General features: G+C 55.6%; 1 protein-coding gene across 2 annotated transcripts in view; it reads right to left on the bottom strand.

The window, feature by feature from the left end:
• Nucleotides 1-18,054, bottom strand: part of SDK2 (sidekick cell adhesion molecule 2) — a 212,975-nt gene that overhangs the window by 113,388 nt on the left and 81,533 nt on the right. For both annotated transcript variants that reach the window (XM_058676262.1, XM_058676263.1), the window contains exon 2: nucleotides 47-206. In XM_058676262.1, the coding sequence (XP_058532245.1) occupies nucleotides 47-206 (160 nt within the window). The remainder of the gene's footprint in view (nucleotides 1-46; nucleotides 207-18,054) is intronic.

The raw sequence follows: 18,054 nt of genomic DNA, 5'->3' as shown, positions 1-18,054 counted from the left end.
CAGGGCAGTGGCCCCAGCAGCCAGAACAAGGAGGGGTGTGACTTGCCTGTACTCCAGGGAGAACTTGGTCAGCTCCCTGTTGTTGTGCAGCCACTTGAACTCCAGCGGCCAGCTGCCCTCAGCCATGCACGTAAGTACCAGGCGATTCCCCTCCAGGTGCACCTGCGTCCTCACTGGCTCTGTCTTGAAATATGGGGGCACATCATCTGCAGGAGATAGGAGGGGTACAAAGCTGTTGGTTACAGTTGGCCCACCTACAGGCAGTGGTCAGTTTGGTACCCCAGACAGACAGGGCAGGTGCAGCCAGGTCCACTGCCCAAGGCCAGGGGGAGCTTGGGTCAGAATGAAGCCAAGAGCTGCCCACCAACCAGAGCTCTGCGGCCCTCCTCCCAGCCTACACCAGACTCCTGCCTCTGCTGCCATGCTTACATTCTGGCACCTTCTCTCTCTTACCCCTCGACATCCCTGTCCATTTCTTACCCTTGTGGATGGCACCTTTTTGTGCCTCAGCCAAAAACCATGTAATTTAATAAGTAAACAAGGAGGCAAGGTCCCCATGTTCTGCTCCCCAAGGCGCAAGGAACCCTTTGAAGACATCCACAGTGGAGTCCAGTGGCAGCTGGGAACTCAGACCCCAGATGGCTAGATCCAGTCCACGAACCCTCCATTAATCATACTGCTCTCAGCAGTGTGGACAGGCTCAAAGACAGACATGAAGCTGCTGGTAGGGCAGGCAGTGAATATCCTGCACTACCAGGCCCACGGTGGGGATCCCAGTGTCTACAGACCCGTTCATGTTCACATGGGTGTGGACACATGGCACCTTTCCTGAGACTCCGTGTCTCTATGGGTGGTGAAGAAGAGTTGCCTCAACTGTCATAAACAAGAATGAGAGGGCCATGGTCAAAGTGCCAGGCACTCCTTGGCCAGGGAGCTAACTTCCCCATGGACTGCCTTTTGGTTTAAGACTGGGAAGAAGTCAAAGAAGGGAGATGATAAGGGCCAGGGCTAGGGGGGTGTGCTGACTGATAGATAGATAGGGATTTCCCCAAGACACCATGGCTGGCAGGTCAGCCGGCTGGGGCTGCGTGACCAGGGACCCCTCGATACCCTAGGTTGAGCTCTGGGATCATGGGGGGAGAAGGTATGGAGTCCAGGAGCCTAGACTTCCTTTCTCCCATAGATCCCTCAAGTCTGGGGCACCCCCATCTTCAGACGGGACTGGCACTGATTTGGCACTGATTTGCAGATGTTGCTGGGGTCCAAGCAGGTGTTCACAACTCCAAACACGTGACCATGTACTCTCAGAATCCAGCCTACTGACAAGGCACCAAAGCACCCTCCCACTGCGTACCCCACCTCCACCCCCGAGGCATCCATCTCCCAAGCCGCATAACTTGTGGGATGATTTGGGGGGCCTTCCTTCAACACCCCTTTAACCCTGCTCCTAAGCCTCACCAGTGGCTGCCACCTGAGGCTGCTGGGAGCTCTGAGAGCCAGTGTCGGTTCTTTCTGGTCTGAGGTTTGCTGGTATTTGCTTGTGATCCTCTGGCCACTTGCATGCGCTTGTCTTGCCATTGCTCTTAACCACTGTCATGTCAAGAATCCTGCCTTACCAGCAGAGAAAAAGGAGCGCCCCTCCTTCGGGGCACGCACTAGGGACTAACCTTCATCCCAAGGTCCCTCCTTCCCTTGAGGGCTCCCAGCTCACCTTCCGCAGTGGGACCAGGGGAAGGGACGGGGTTGGTGGGCACCCATTTGCCAAGGAAAGCAACAGGCCGCCCCCTGAGAGCAGCCAGCCCAGCCAGCCCAGCCCTCAGCTTAACCACCAGGCTGGCTCCCCCTTCAAAGGCACATTCAGATTCTCTAATGGCTTTCAAGAGCCCTCTGCATGGCATTGTTAAAAACCCTCTGTTCTGAGCTGTCATCGCTCGTTTGTTTTGAAACAATAACATTCCCAGCCCCCGAGTGATTAAATCTCTTTCTTGGATGTGGGGCTGACGCAGAGTCACAGCAGGCAGATCAGTGGGCGTGTGCACACACACATGTATGCACACACACACTCTGCACCCAGACCTCCCCAGCCCTGCGCCTGACTCATGGGTAACCGGCTCCCTGGACTGCACAGGCCAGGCCATTCCCCAGGTTCCCCAGATGCCAGCCTGGAGCCCGGTGGCTTCCCCTTGGATGAGTTTCTTCCAGAGGTTGTGGGAGACATCGATACTGGGGAGGAGGGAAGGAAGGGAGAGGGGATGTGACCCTGAGCAGGGCGCTCTGCACCTGTTATCTCATGTCACCTCGCAGGGTGGCATGGGAGAGACCAAGCCACTTCCTCCCACATGTCCCTGCCCTCAGATGCAGTGACAGCTGAGGCAGGATGGCAGTCAGGAACCCCAGGGCGGGGGGGGGGGGGGAGATGCAGATGGACATAACCCTGAACATGTGTCTGTATGCATGTCCACATGTGTACCGTGAGTGCCAGTGTGTCCGTGCATGTCTGTGTGTACCGTGAGTGCCACTGTGTGCCTGTGTGCACACCCGTGTGTTTAAGTATGCACATCTGTGGGTCTAAGTGTGTTTACATCCAGGAATGGATGTTTGTATGACAGGTGCACAGGGTAACAGAAGTCACTGGCCGTGGGAAAGTGGCTTACCTTCACCACTTCAGCTTCTCGAAGCGCAAACAGAACACAAATGTCATGGAGGTTACATACTAACGTGTTGGCAGCAGATTCTGATACATGCTATGCAGACGTCAGTTTTACTGCCGCTGATCATATGTGTAGATGGGCAGATTAACCAGCAAACAGGAACCAGCAGTGCTGGATGGTGCAGCCCTGTTACATGCCCTCTCAGTAGGATGGGACACCTGAGAATGTAGAATTGTGGCTAGAAGGAACAATTTTCTTAAACTTGTCTTCATTTCCAAAATAAATACACCCAGAAGTTTTTTTTTTTTTTAAAAACTAAACAGAGTAGCTTTGAAGTGCACATAAAAAAAACCAATGATCATGAAAGAACAGCCAAGAGAATTCTGGAAAAGAATGGCCAATAAGAGACTAGCATAGACACTGAAGTATATTCTAAAGCTACAACAGCTAAAACAATGTGTTCTTGTAGGAACAGGCGGATGAAGGAATCATCTAGAAGTCTGGAAATAGATCTAAAGACATATGGGGATATTTATTATGTGATGGAAGTAGAATTTCAAATCAATGAGGAAAAGATCAATTATTCAACAAACAGTTTTGGAATGGTGGCAGAGCCATTTGGGGATTAAAAAATAGAGTTGAATCTCTTCCTTACGCTTTGCCTCAAAATAAATGCTGGCTGGATCAATGTTTTAAACATGAAAAATGAAATCCTGAAAGAGCTAGAAAAAAGAAGTCACTGAGGTTTAAAAATATGCAATCCTGGCAAAGCCAAGTCCTTGCCAAATGCTTTCTAAGTACACAAAACCTGGAGGTCAGGACACTCTCTCCAGCTTCTGCACGGAAAAGCCAACAACCCATCAACACGAAGCTACAGAGGACAAACTGGGGGGGCACGCATTGGCACCTCTTATCACGGTTCGCAAAAAGCTCATTTCCCTGCTGTACGAAACGTTTCCCCAGATCAATAAGAGAAAGATTAGCAAACCAACAGAAGATTGGGGCAGAGGATATGAACAGTTCACAGAAAAGATTTACAAATGATGCTGGAACGCACGCAGCCACGCTCAGCCTCAAGATAAGAGAAAGGCAAGCGGAAACTCAATAAGACACCGGTTTTGTGGTGTGTTATTCTTTTTTTGTTCCCTATCGCATCGGCCAAGATGCAGAGTGTGATAATTAGGGTGGCCTGCCTGCCAAGCAGCTGGGATGCACGCACGTAGCTTGGTGGAGCTAGAGTTTACACACCATCTAGAGAGCAATTTGGCATACTCGCCAGTCCTCTGTCTCTTCAAGGAACTAACCATCCTCAGGCACTCGGGGACCCGTGCCAGACAGGAGCATTTCAGGGTTGCAGGACTTGTAACAGCCAAACCTTGGAAACCACCGGAACACCTGTCACAGGGTCCCTGCATCTCCGGGGGACACAGATGCACCCCGCCCCACGACACAGACAGCTTTAGGAAAATTGCTGAGTGCAGCTGTGCAGCGACAAGAGCAAGACACGGAAGGGAAGTGCAACCTGTCACCTTTTGTGCTGAAGTTTTCAGTTTTTCCTCAAGCATAGAACGGTACGAGGGGACTTGAGAAAATTCACGTAAAGTGGAAGAGAAAGATTTATTTATTTTGGTGAAAATATTTTGAAATCCAGACATTGTGTTTTCATCAAGCACATTTCCCATAAGTGTGTAGATCCCCTGTGTCTGTGGGTAGAGGCTCTTTCTACAAGATGACGCAAGAGCTGACTCTGTGGCTGTCTTAGGGACTGTGGGTAGTTGGGAGCTCTGGGCCGGAGGGGGCGGGGTGGGGACCATCTTTTCATTCTATACCTCTGTATTGCTTTTATTTAATATTTTTATTTGTTTTTTTTTTTTATTTTATTTCAAAGACAGAGACAAACAGAAAAAGCATGACAAAGAAAGATCTTCCATCTAGCGGTTCACTCACCGAATCTCCACACCAACCAGGGATGCCCCAGGTCAAAGTGAGAAGCCTTTGGTGGAGCAGCTGGGATGCCCATGTGGCATATGGGTGTCTTAAGTGGTGACTAGAGCCATTAGACAGCAAGGACCGTCCCTGAGCTAACTTTATTGTGTGGGCCCCAGATAGGAATTGGTCACTGAAGTCAGAACTGCAACGATACTTTGCCTTTCAAATAAAATGAAAAACCAAGTTGCTTCCAGGAGGTTCACATTTCCCCTCACAGGTCAAGGGTCACTGATTGCCATCTCCCCCTTGTTGTGCCCCCTGAATGCCCCCCATTGTCAGCCTGATTCTGGCCTCCAGGCTAAACTCTGAACTTGAACTTCTCCCCACCAGGCAGAATAAAGTCACCTTTCTCCCTGTTGCAGCCAAGCTCCTTGTGCCTCCCTGAATGGGGAGGGGAGAGGAGCTGACTTCCCATCAGCCCATCCCTGGGAACTTGCCTGCTGGGAAGACCAGTCAGGGAGTGGAGGGTGAAGGTGAAGGCCTCTGCCAGCTGTCTAATTGACCAAGCGACGTGCACCAGCCCTGCCAGGGCTACTGAGCCTGTACCACGTCCCTGCCTGGCTCAGAAGCCTCGCCAGATCTCCCTTTCAGCAGCTCCCTCGGGAGCATCTAAGAACAGTGCTGCCAACTGAAAGGCCTTCTCTGGAGGGCTCTGGAAGGTTCTGCAAGGGGCTGCAATTCTGGACTCCCAAACTTCTCCCCTCCATGTCTCCTACACCCTCCCAGCACCCCCTGCTTTCTCTTGGATGGATCCCCAAGGCCTCCCAACAAGTGCTCCACTTAGTCTGTGCTCCCAACATCTGGCTGGCCACACCCCTGAGCGGGCCAGGCCCTGGAGCGTTGGGAGTGGAGGTTCAGGGCACGCCCCCTCACTAACCTCCACGTCAGGCCTCTCCTCCACACTATTCATAGAGCCCTCTAGCTACAGAGCACTGCATGCCCCTCATCTCAGTTAAGCAATGTTAGCATTTCCATGGTTGCAAGGTGCAAAAATGGACACGCAGGTGGCTCTCTGCGAGACCCTGCCACGCATACATGAACTGGGCTGAACGGCGCCCAGGTCTCTGTGTTGCTGACCTAGGACTCCCTGAGGCCATGTGCCCATTCATGCCCTGAGCTGTAGCACTGCAGGCATGGGCCTCAAGCGAGAGCGCTGGCCAGGGCGGTGGGAACGGGCTTGGGGGACATTCCCGGTGCTCAGGGGGCCCCTCCTGAGGGTCTGTCCCAAGCAGAGGCCACAGAGCATCCCCCTCCTTAGCCTGCAGATCCAGAGCTAAAACGAGAGGCAGGCGGGGAAGGGCAGGGGGCAGCTGGGAGGAGGGTGAGCAGGGGGTGCAGGGCTCAGAGGGATGGGCCAACGTCTGTGGGGAGACGATCCGAAGACACAAGTCAAAGGCATAGGTGTCAGGATGGGGGGAGGAACAGGAAAAAGGAAGCAGAAGCTAGAGGTGTGGGGGTGTCTAGGGCAGAAGACCCCACCCCATAGCTCTATTCAGCTGGAAAGCTCCAAGGGACCACCACTCTCAGGGGGCTGGCTTGCAGGTCCCAGTGGGAGACAATGGGTGGGTTGATATCCCATTGTCTCCTACTGCCAGCCTGATTTATAAGTCAGATGGGATCCCCCACCCCAGAGGCTGCTAGAAGATGTGAAGAGCTGCCCCTTGGTGCCAGGCAATCCTAGGGGCAAGGAGATGGGGAAGGGGCGCAGGCACCACTAGGATCCTGCACCTGCTTCCTGTATTTCAGGACCACCTGTCTAGGAGCTCCCAACCTCTGGAATCTTCTCCACTCGGCTCTCTTGAGGCCACTGCTGGCCACTGACCTGCCCGGGGGGCTGTGAGTGCTCAGGCTGGAGACAGTCCCGGCTTCATGAGGGTCTGCTGGCTTCTCTGTGGATCTGTCCCACTGTGTCTGTGGCACCTGTGGGCTCCTCCGGACCAAATTCGGGTGGGGGATGGCCCTAAGCCTGGAAAGCTGTCTGCGGAGGGGACTTGGCAATACAGCACCGCAGGCTCAGACAGAGGTGGCCAGGTTCCTCTATGGCCCCACCTTCCAGGAGAAACATTCAGGATTGGGACACACACAGACACAGATGACAGCCAGCTTAGCAGGTGCCACCCACATAGGAGCCAGGAAGCCCACCTGGACCTTCTCCCTCTTATCCTGGAGGGAGCCTGGCCTGCCTACTCCTCTCTCTCTCCTCCTCCCTCCCTAGCGAGCCTCCTGCCCTCTAGCCCCCTTCCTCCTGCCCCTCTCCTCAAGGCGGCTTCCACAAATGAGATGCTAATTTATGCATCTCCCCTGCCTCCCGTCTCCTGGCAGATGCCTGGCCCAGCTCGCCCGGTGCTGCCTGCATGCCAAGTGCTTCATTAGCCAGCAAGGGAGCCTCTCGCCCTCCTTAATCTAATCCCTGCCAGTGACCTTCAGGAGCCAGGCCCCTTCTGATGTCGGGTTGGGGGTGGGGCCCCTGGAGGTGCAACAGTCAATTATGCGGCGGCCTCCACAGCTGCTGCTGCTAAAACAGATTTCTCGCTCAGAAAAGCATGTTCAAAGGCGTCTCACAGAACGGATCACCAATTTGTTTGAATACACGTCTAATCTGATTAGGGGGGGCTGGCCATGAGGGCAGCCACTGTGAGTGAGCCTCCACGTGGCCCTGGGGAATCAAGAGAGTGATGGTGAGGGGGGCCAGGCCTGAGGAAGGGAGCATGTGTGTGCCCTGAGCCCACCACCACCACCACCATCACCACCACCATCCCGGCCTTCTGCAGGCTTGGCCCAACAGAAGACAGGCAGGTATAAAGGCACAGAGAAAAGAGGAATGCATCCCACAGCAGTCAGGTGGGCTGGGTCCTTGTGCCTTCTGTCTTCCAGGAGCCCTGGCACTGGGCACAGAACCTAGGGCACAGTTGGGGTCATGAGACATGGGGGAAGTACACGACAAGAAGGCCATGTCCAGACAGGACTAATTGGTGCCCTTTGGATGATGTCCCCTCAAAAATGAGGACCTCCTCGGAACCTCTGGATGGCTCAGAAACCGGTCACTGAGGATGCAACTTGGTGCGATGAGTTTTTACTGCAGCAGACACAGCTGGTGTCCTTGGAAGGCCAGGAGAGATGAGAGAGACCCATGCAGATGGTAGCATTGTCTCCATAAGCTAGGAGTGCAGGACCCACAGGGAGCAGCTGAAGCCACCAGGGGGCAAGGACCGTCTCCTTGGGTCGTCGTAGAGAGTACCCTGAGAGCATGTGCAGGCACCATGAGCTCAGATGCAGAGACTGCAACTGGCTGGAGCTGCTCGGGCTAGAGGGACTCATCACTGGCCACCGGGGGACACTGACCCAATGCCTCTTGGAGTCTTCATTCATCCTTCCTAGGAGGGAGCCTGGAGGGCAAGTCCTTCCTGGCTGGACCACAGCCGATCTCCCCCCAGACACATCCTGTCTGCCAGTCCCAGGCCCCAGGACCTCTGCCCAAGCATTCCCTTCCCCTGGGAAGCTGGGACAGTATAGGCATCCCAGCCTTCCCAGCTCTGGGGATCCCTCACTGCCCCTCCCCTCACTGCGGAGCACCCACCCCACCTCTCCATCCCCCAGCCCTGCCCAGGCATCCAGCATGGTCCAAATCCATGTGACTGCAGAAGAGGACAAGCAAACGTGCTATGGAACTCAGTCACTCGCACCCTTCTTGAGTGTTGACTAAGTCAGGAACCCTGCTGTTAATTCCTTTCACGCTGGGATGCGGTAAGATCCGAGTGTGAGTGATGACTTCACTGGGCCCTGGAATAGGACCACGTGAGTGCAAATTCAGTGAGTTCTGCCACTCCCCGCCTACGTCACCCAGGAGCACCTATGTCTCCTCGTCTGAGAAATGGAACAACAGCGGTGGCTGCCCACCATTCAGGCCCGTGCTTGGGCAGTGCCCGGTGCAGGGAAGAGCCCACACAAAGCGGCTGTGCTGACCCCTTCAGCATGCTCGAGGCTGCCCCTGCGAACCTTCCCCAGCAGCCGGGGTCTCCTCCTGAAGTGCGCACATAAACAATACCAAGCCTTGCATGGAAAAAAGATGGTTCTCATTTCCCCGGGGTTTATTTTGCAATTAACAGGGGCAGGGAGTCCTTCCCTGTTGCAGTTGGAGGGCTCAAAGATTAAACATATACCATTGATCAGAATGTCTTTGCCTAACGGTGCTATTATCAGTTTAGCATATTCAGATTCATTTGTACTATAAAAGTGGTGAGAATAAAAATAAAATTCCTGCCAACTCCTGCCACTCCGCCCCAGCAGCTAACCGACCGAGTCCTCTGTCCCCTCTCAGGACGACCCACTGGAAGCAATGCTTTGGTTTTACAGCTGGAACCTGAGAAAGGAATGACAAACCTGGGGCAAAGGCAAACTCTGGCGTCAGCTGTGTGGCCTGGCCTGGACGTGTCCCCACCTGGCACCTGCCATCCTCCCAGCTGCTGGTGCTCCTGGCAGGTGAATTCATGGTACCGCACCTCAAACCTAGGGCCTGGACACTCTGGAAAGGATGACAGGGGTCTCTCACAGGACCCAGAGGCCCAAGGATGCTTCTGAGACACCACAGCCTGAGGAGTGGTCTCCAAGGTCCACTGTCTTGGCCAACCATGGTACTGGGTCAGTAATCCAGGCCGTGGCTGGCACCATTAGCAGGGGTGACCCCTTTGCCTCCTCTTGCCTAGCCTAGGAGGAGGGTCCTACCGAGCAGAAGAAGATGGTCCGTGGAGCTGGATGAGAGAGTGGGAGCAGTGGGACGGGGGAGGTGGCTCTTCTTTCAAACCACTGGTGTCAACAGGTGTCTTCACAGGCTCCCTGCTGGGCTGCACTTCCATGCTAGGGCAGAGCCTTGCACCTAAGTTTAGGGGCCTCTTCCCCACTCCACCCCCTCTTGCCTGGAGTGGGGCAGCTGGACCCAGGAAGGAGGGCCAAGAGAGGAAAGGCTGTGTGGGTGGGCCAAGTCCCAAGCTCCGTGGATTTTCTCCTTTACTCCCCCTTGGCGAGGAGTCTTGATCCTGCCTGTCCCTTTTCCTCCTCTGAGCTTACAGAAAGCAGGGTGGGTTGAGTCCTGACACCCCTGGCCTCCACCTTTTGTTGGTGGGGGAAGTGGGGGAGGTGGGACGAGAGGAGGCAAAGCTAGCAGTTGTAGCGGAGCCAGGCACAGGGAGGCTGAGCAATGGGGCTGCTGAGCAGGCGCACGCATCCATCAGGCGGCTGACCCCACTGTACCGGCGCTTTGTGGCGTGTAACGAAGACTGCAGAGCAGAAAATTGGAGTTCAATTTGCCGTCCATCCCATGCACAGTGTTCAGCCCGTCTCAATCCCTGGCAGGCGCTTCTGCGCTTTATCATAAATAATAACTGTGGCTCTGCAGCCCTTCCCGCAGCTGTGGTTCCGAGCAACTAAGTCAGGGCACACACACACATGCATGCATGCACACAAACTACATGTACCTGCCGCTGCCATACCCTGTCCCACCCTGGGGGTCACCCAAGCCCAGGTGGAGAGAGGCAGGCTCTGTCTGCCCATTGGACGTTGGACACAGCTCCTGCCCCACCCAGCTTGCCTGTCCCTATCCCTGGCACAGCAGGAAACCCTCCTGGTTTTGTTCCTTCCATATTATAAAGAGTATAAGGGGGCTGGTGTTGTGGCACAGGGCATTAAACCACTGCTTGGGACACCCACGTCCCATATGAGTGCTTATTTGAGTACTGGATGCTCCACTTCTGATCCAGTTCCCTGATAAGGCATCTTGGAAAACAGAGAAAGATGGCTCAAGAGCTTGGACCACTGTCCGCACGTGGGAGAGTCGGAGAAACTCCTGGCTCTTAGCTTCTGCCTGCAGCCATCGAGGGAGCGCACTGGGAGTTGCGAAGCTCTATTTGCCTTTTGCACAAATAAGTGAATCTTTAAAAAATAAAATAGTTTCCAGCGCCCCGCCCCGCCCCTTGGATCCACAGGTCGCTCTGTCACTTTCAGAAGCCACATCTCTCTCCTCCCACATTCATGGAAGACTTGGGGTTGTGTTATGGTCACTGCCACCAGCCATCTCAACCCTTCACTTCATGGAACAGCTGCCCTAAGAGTCTGCAACAGCCAGTGGGCAGGGACAGAAGCCTGGGAGAGCCATGAGGGGTAACAGGCGGAGACAGACTGGGCCACAGCCGGCCTGGATACCCCACCCCCAAACCCAGACAGGGGCTCTCACGGCAGCCTGTTGCCCTCCTGCTGTCAAACAAGTTCAACCAAGGTCGCACACTGTGGACAGCATGTCTGCAGCACGTGCACTTCGGGGACAGATTGGCGGCGGCCAGGTGGTTGGGAGAAGGTGGAATGGGCAGTGACCGCTTAATGGATGTGGGGACTCCTTCTGGGGCCATGAACGTGTTCCAGAGCCAAGCAGAAGCCAAGCTACTGTCATTCAACTGTTCACACCAATGTGTTCATTTAGGTCACATGATTCTTGCCTTAATCCAAAGCAAAAAGCAAAATTCGTGCAAGCCCTTGTCCTGGCTGTGGGATGGGGTGTGGGGAGGTTTGGAAGACACACCCCCTTCTTTGCCCCACACAGTTCCTAAGAAGTCCCCAGGGCACCTTCTTGTCCTAAGAGGTGATCTGGCTCCAGCCTTAACTGCCTGGAGCCAGGAGGGTTTCCCAAGAGTCAGGTTCTAGATCCGCTGGGAGATCTCCTGCCAATCAGTCCCAGGAGGCACAGGGCTAGAAGCCCATTCCTGTCCAAAGTGGAGGCTCCCCTTCTTAAAGCTACTGCTCGAGTGGACACTGCATTTGTGGGGAGGACAAGGCCGTGGTTTTGCAGGTGCACAGTAGGGCCCGATGCTGTGTTGGCACCTAGGTATGCTGAGGCACAGTCTCCTGGCTGATCCCCGGGGGGCCTGCCACCCCTTCTGTGCTGGGCTTTGCTAGGGTTCAATGCTAAAGAATGCCAACAAGACAACTGGGGAGCAGCAGACTTGACTATGAGCCTGGCACACAGAGACCACGTGAACCCTACTCCGAGCCAGGCCAGGTGTGGTGCCTTGGAAACGAACCTCTGAGTCAGGCTGCTCTGGAATGAGGTGGGGTAGGAGCTGCCGGTGACCCCACTTCACAGAGGGGGATGAGGTCTGCCCAGCGGAGTCAGTCCCGGAGTTGCAGAACGGGAAGTGATCTTGATAAGAACTAGTCTTCCTGCCTCTCCACAATCCCAGTGTCTTCGAGACCACACAGAGCATGCGACCCCAGGAAGAAGCACGTCACAGAGGTGGGGCTTTGCTGCCGCAGAGCCCCTGGGGTGGGCAGGTGGACTGAGCCCAGCCTGGCCCAGCCTGCAGCTGTCCCGGCTGCCCGCTTTGCCTTGGCCATGCTGTCCCTGTCCTCATGCCCTGGTGGCAGGTGCTTTTGCACACAGCAGCCTAGGCTGCCCACATGGAGAAGGACAGGAGGCCAGCTGCAGGTGGAGAGAGGGTGGGGGCCTTTCTGATCCTGGGGGCTGCATTTACTACTGTTACCTGGGAACCGCCGTAGTGTCATGCCCTGCCGATGCTGCAAAGAAGACAGCAACAGTCCCTGGACTCTGCTCCTGGCCCTCAAAGGTCAGCTGTCCTGCTGTGTCTCATGATCTAACAGGCTCCTCTGTGTAGAGCAGCTTAGGCCTGAAGGTTACCACTGGGGAAAATGAGAGAGACGCAAGCACAGGAAACAAGTGCAGTGAGTGAGCATGCCCAGGTTTACCTGGACCACATCCATGGGGCTGCAGGGGGATGTGCTTGTGTCTCTGGCCCCCAGCCCAGGAGGCACTGGCTGAGACTGCACATCAGGGAAGGCTCTGGACTGCAAGCCAACCCTGGGCTCATCTCTGCCTGTGATGGCTGTGACACCTGCAGGCCCCAGAGTCCCTCATCTTCTCTAGCGCTGGAGAGCTAACCCATCTCCTCTTGTTGAACGATGGAGAAACTGAGGCTCAGAGGAAGGATTTGAGGTCAGATTTCCTGACAAGTCACCCAATGCACTGGAGAGCTCCTGACTTGCTTATTTTGTCTGTAATATAGGCCAAGAGTTTCATGCATGGTCCCTACCCTCTTTTGAGTCTCTGCCCTGGACCAAGGTTTCCTGGGGATGCTTGGGTCTTCTCCAAGAGCCTCAGCTCCTCAAGACAGCTCTTCCCAAGGGAGGTGGGACTGCACTTCTTGGTGGGCACTGTGGGCTCCTACTGTGGCCTATATTGCGGATGGTTTGTGTTCATCACAAAAATATAGCAAAGTCTAGGCCCTGGGCATCTGGGAATGTAGCCCTATTTGGAAACAAGGTGTTTGCAGACATAATTCAGTTAAAGCGAGGTCACAGATGGGTTGGGGAGAAGGGTCCTGTCGCCATTGTCCTCACAGGGGAGATGTAGAAGATGGCTTGGAGATAGCAGCAGAACACAGATTGCAGAAGAATCAAGGAAATGAGCAAACATGGCCCTGCCCACACCTTGATTTGGACCCCAGTCTCCTGAAAGTGTGGGACAGGACGTTTGCGCTGTGGCAAGCCACCCAGCATGTGCTATTTCGATACGGTAGTCCATCCCTGCACACTGTTGCACATCCTTGCCACATTTCCAGACACTGAGGCCACACCATGCAATGCTCCTTCCCCTGGAAAGGCTTTCCAGCGGAAGCGAGCCCCTGCCGGTGTGTGCGCCTGTCTGTTACCATGCTGACTTGTGACTTCTGAGTGCCCTGTGGGCACATCCTGTATAGCGTGTCCCTCTGGGCCCTGACTGGGTTTCCTGTGTGGGGTGGGAGCCATGGAGGTACCACCAGAAGGAAGAGCAGGAGTTTTGTTTCCAGGGGTTTCCCTGAACTCTGCCCCCGGCCTGTCATTTCCTATCCTGGCACCTGTCAGTTCCTGCACGCCAGCCTCGACTTGCCCTCTCTGGCCCAAGGGGTGTGGAGCCTGGCTAATGGTGACTGACGACGTGGGGTGTGACATGGAGCCTGCAGGCGGTGTGATTGGCATGTTGGCAGAAGGCTCCGGCATGATTGATGGCTGTGCAGGGCAACAGCCCATTTCCAATTCATTCCCTTTCTGGGAAGCAGCAAGCCCAGCCCCACTCCCTGGCCCCAGGCCCCGTCCTTCCCCCTGTGTCCTCTCCTCTCCTTCCCAGGACTGAAGCCCCGCCCCAGCCTTCCCCTGCTGGCTTGGCGGTAGAGGAGGGTGGGATGCTCCATGCTCCAGGGTTCAGGATGTGGGGGACAGGCTGCTCCTGTGTCCCCTCTCTTGCGTCAGAAACCCAGAGAGAGAGTGACGTGAGAGTCCGGTGAGTGGCGCGCACCTGTCTCCCTGGCTCAGCTTTCGATGTGGTCCTTGGTCAGTTCCCTCCTTCCTAGGGCCTCTGCCCAGGGTCTGAGGGCCCAGCTGGCTCTGTGCTCTCTGAGCCCAGGCGGCAGAAGGCCCCAGTCTACAGATGAGAAAACTGACGCACAAGGAGCACTCTAACCCAGGTGGCACACGAGCCCGGGTGGGGGGTTCTGGGTTTGCAGGCAGGGCTGCGTGTGTCTACAGGCAGGCCCCTCACGGCCATCTCTGGGTGCTCATCCCCAAATGCACCAGTCTCATAGAGGCAAAGACAAAGAGTCCCCACAGGGACCCAGAGAGCCAGGGTAGACCATGCCTCAGCGGAAGCCAAAGTCTTAACCCCAACACAGAGCTGGGCCTGGATGGCTGTCACCAGAGGCTGGGCTGCCTCTGGGGCCGCCTTTCCCTTGTAGGTCACAGCCAGACTCCACCACTCAACCGTGTCCAGGCACTGAGGCGGCTGGGGGTAGCAGGGCTCCTGCCCCCAGCACTGTGTGCCTGAGACACGGCGCTCTCCATGGGGCATCGACACTGAGAGGGGGCAGAGGCCAAGAAAACCCTAGGTCCCTGAGCTCAGCCTGCAGCCTGGCCCAGGTGTGGGAGGCAGAGGGCAGGCCTCAAGGCTGTGGTTTAGGCAGTGGGCAGACCAGCCTGGGGAAGGGAAGGGAAGGGTAAGGAAGGCTTCCGGGAAGGCGCTCAGTTCCTGGAAAGGACAATAAATTCCCCAAACAGGGCTTTTTGGCTGGTGACAAGGGATGAAGCACGTGGTTCAGAAACAGCCCCTGTGAGATTGTCAAAGCGATGGATGAGGAGCGAGGGAGAGAGCCGAGAACGGCTGTGGATCCACCCAGGCAGTGGGGGAGGGCAGCTGCCTCAAATGCACCCAAACCACTTAGCCCCATCCAAGAACCTGCTTCTGTTCTCATGGGCACCTGCATCCCCACCTGCCCACTTGGTCCCTCACCCCCCACTCACCGGCTCCAGGTCCTGAGCTCTGATACAGAGCATGCACTTGCTTCACTTGCTCCCTCCCACTCGGCTCATGCATGCCTTTGTAGCCCCTGGCGCTACGATGGGTGCCTGCCCTGGGGACAACCCCAGGCACACCGGGGGCGCGGGGAACAGCTGAGGGATGTCAAGAGTGGTCGGGGAGGGCACTCCTAAGCCGCGTGCTAACAGAGAGGCAGACAGGAGTACGCCCAGGGAGGCAGTGACTCTTGGGCCAGAAGGTGCCTCCCACACAAAGCCAGGATGCTGTAGCTACCAGGCCTGCTGGGCCGGAGGGTGCAGAGAGGGGCCACATGGTAGGCAGAGGGGGTCTGGATGGGGTGGACTGGGGCTCGCTGCCTGGCTTCCCTAGTGAGGAGTGACACAGACTGGGGCAAATCCGCTGGCTTCTTACAGCTCTCGGGGCAGAGAATGAGACGGGACAGGAGGATCGGCCTCACAGGAGCCGAGGCAGGGGTGTCTCCCAGGAGTCTCTGGGCTTGGAATGAATGTGTGAACTGGGGAATGAATGTGAGAGTTGGGGCTTCCAGAGAATGAAGGGCTTATAAATTATGCTAAGGGGCTTTGCGTCCACGTGAGTTTGTGTATCAGTATGTGTAGGAGTGTGTATGTACACATACATATGAGCATGAGTACATATGTGAGCATGTGTGGGTGTACATGCATGTATGCGTGACCATGCATGTGTGTCTGCATGTACATGTCCAAATGTATGTGTATGTGTGTGAATTTGTGTGCACATATATGTGTATCTGAGTTATATGAACATGTATGTGTATGTGCACCGAACACACAAGCACACACATGTATATGTGAACATTCGCACACGTGTATATGTGTGTGTATAAGCATACGCATGAGTACACATGTTTGTATATGTGGTGAGTGTGCACATGAATGCACATGGACACGGAGGGCCTGTTTGGGCGGCAGGGTCAACCCAGGGCCCTACAGCTGGCTGTTGTCCCTCCAGGGAGTGGCAGAGGCAGCTAGAGGATGGTGGCATGGCCGGTGGGGACATGGATGGTGGACCCGCTGCTGTGTAGCACTGTGACTCACTTCCTGCTCGAGGAATACCAGTCCCGGGAGCACAGAGACATGCATTGGTGGCTGTATCCCAGCCTCCAGAGCTGGCGACAGAGACAGGATTCACTGGGCAGGAGGTGACTCATGGCGGGCCAGGGTGAGGGTCTTTTCCATGCTCTGGGTCCCTGGGCAGAGTTCACAGCCAGAGTTAACTTGTAATAAGAGTGGTACCAGGTAGCAAGGCCTTGCAAAGTACCAGATGTCTCACGTGCGTTGGCTGCACCAAAACCACACGTCCACTCTTCAAGGTCACCATTGCTCCTCCAGCAGATGGGGAAGCTGCAGTGCCATGAGGCACAGGATCTGCCCAAGCTTACGTGGGAGGGGCAGCAGAGGCCTGGCAGGCGCTTGGCTCGGGCTCTTGTCCCAGGCGTGCCAACAGCCCCGCTGGGGTCCTGGTGTGCAGGCGCAGGGCTGCCTGCCTGGGCTCTCCCATGAGACCGGTGGCTGGGGCTGGGTGCTCCCACCCCTCCTTCCCTCTCCCACCCTCCGTGGACTCGATGCTGCGGGGCAGTCATCTGCAACAGAGGATCAATCTCTCAGCAGCTTATCCACTCACACTGCATTCATGCCCTGAAGGTCAAAGCTTTTATTTCCGGGTGAGAAGAGGGGTGAGAGGAGAGTGCCTTGGCCCATCACCAATCACGGATAAGTTATGGACCAATCAATACGTCCATTACCCTCTGGACCAGGACTCTGGCGCAGGTGCAAGGAGCCAGGGCAGCTGGCCTCACCCCCACACCTTTGCCTTCTCCAGGGGTCCCTGAACTCTCCCCCTTACCTCTAGCTTCTTTAGCGGGGGCGCCCTCTGGGGCTCTCGCCTCCCTTCCTTTTTCTTGAGTCCTTTTTAAATCATTCTGGTGACTCGAGCTTCCTGTAAATACCTCCTGTTGGGGATTTAGCTTTCTTTTCAGTCATACGGGGGAAAATATTTCCCTGTCCAGAAGAAACATGGTTCTGGGGAGAAATGAGGCGGTTTAGCTGGTAGCGAACAGCACTTGTGAGCAGGCCCCGGGGAGCCCCAGGATGAGTAATGGGGATGCTGGCGGCCACGGCGCAGCAGAGGGAGGCTGGGGCTGCAGAGCAGAGACCATGCCTGCTCCAGCAGGCTGATCCCAGGGGACTTTGCAAAATTCTCTGCACCCCTCCTGGGCCTCAATTTTCTTGTCTGAAAAATGGGAGTGGTTGTAGTGTCAGTTTGAAGATGGGAAGGCTGTTTGGCAAGACAGGTGACAAGGCTCTCGCTGGGCCAGCTTATCTTCAGGAACAGCTGAGTGAAGTCAAGACCAAATTTAACGGTGTCCCCACAAGTTCATGTGCACCTGGAGCCTCCCAACATGGCTTCTGGCTGGAAACAGTGTTCTTGCAGGTGTAATGGGTTAAGATGAGGTCCTAATGGATCAAGATGGGCCTGGCAACCTCATCTGAAGGTCACGCAAGGACACAGACACACGGGGCGGGAGGCCGTGTGGGGACAAGTGGCAGGGGAGCACATCAGGGGTTCCCAGCTGCCCCCGTGAGCCCCCCATGAGGTCTAGAACAGGCTTCTCCTGGGCCCCAGCAAGGGCCTTCCCTGTGGGCTTCTGTGGTCCTCAGCTTTAAGACAGCACAAGAACAAACAAGACTAGGTCTGAGCTCCCACTGGGCCACGTGAGAGCTAAGTCAGGGCATGGACTCAGTGTGGTTGGGCTGTAACACCCAACAGTGAGAACCGGATCAGGTGTGGGGCGGTTGGACAGGCAGGACAGGAGGGGGACTAAATCAGCCCAGGCCAAGGACCCACCAGTGTGTGCAAGATCTGCCACTGGGAAGAGACCCAATAGAGGAGCTTGGGGAACTTCTCTGTTAGGACGTAGACCCTGCAGGTGAGCACAAGAGCCAAGACAAGAAGCAGCCCAGACCAGACCAGGTTACAGTACCTGCTGGCATTCGTGTGACTCAGGTATGGAGACAGGCCAGGCTG

Source organism: Ochotona princeps, chromosome 17 (genome assembly GCF_030435755.1).
Source record: "Ochotona princeps isolate mOchPri1 chromosome 17, mOchPri1.hap1, whole genome shotgun sequence".
Taxonomy (NCBI): Eukaryota; Metazoa; Chordata; class Mammalia; order Lagomorpha; family Ochotonidae; genus Ochotona; species Ochotona princeps.
Note: the sequence above shows the minus strand (reverse complement) of the source record. Positions and strands in the feature narration are given on the sequence as shown.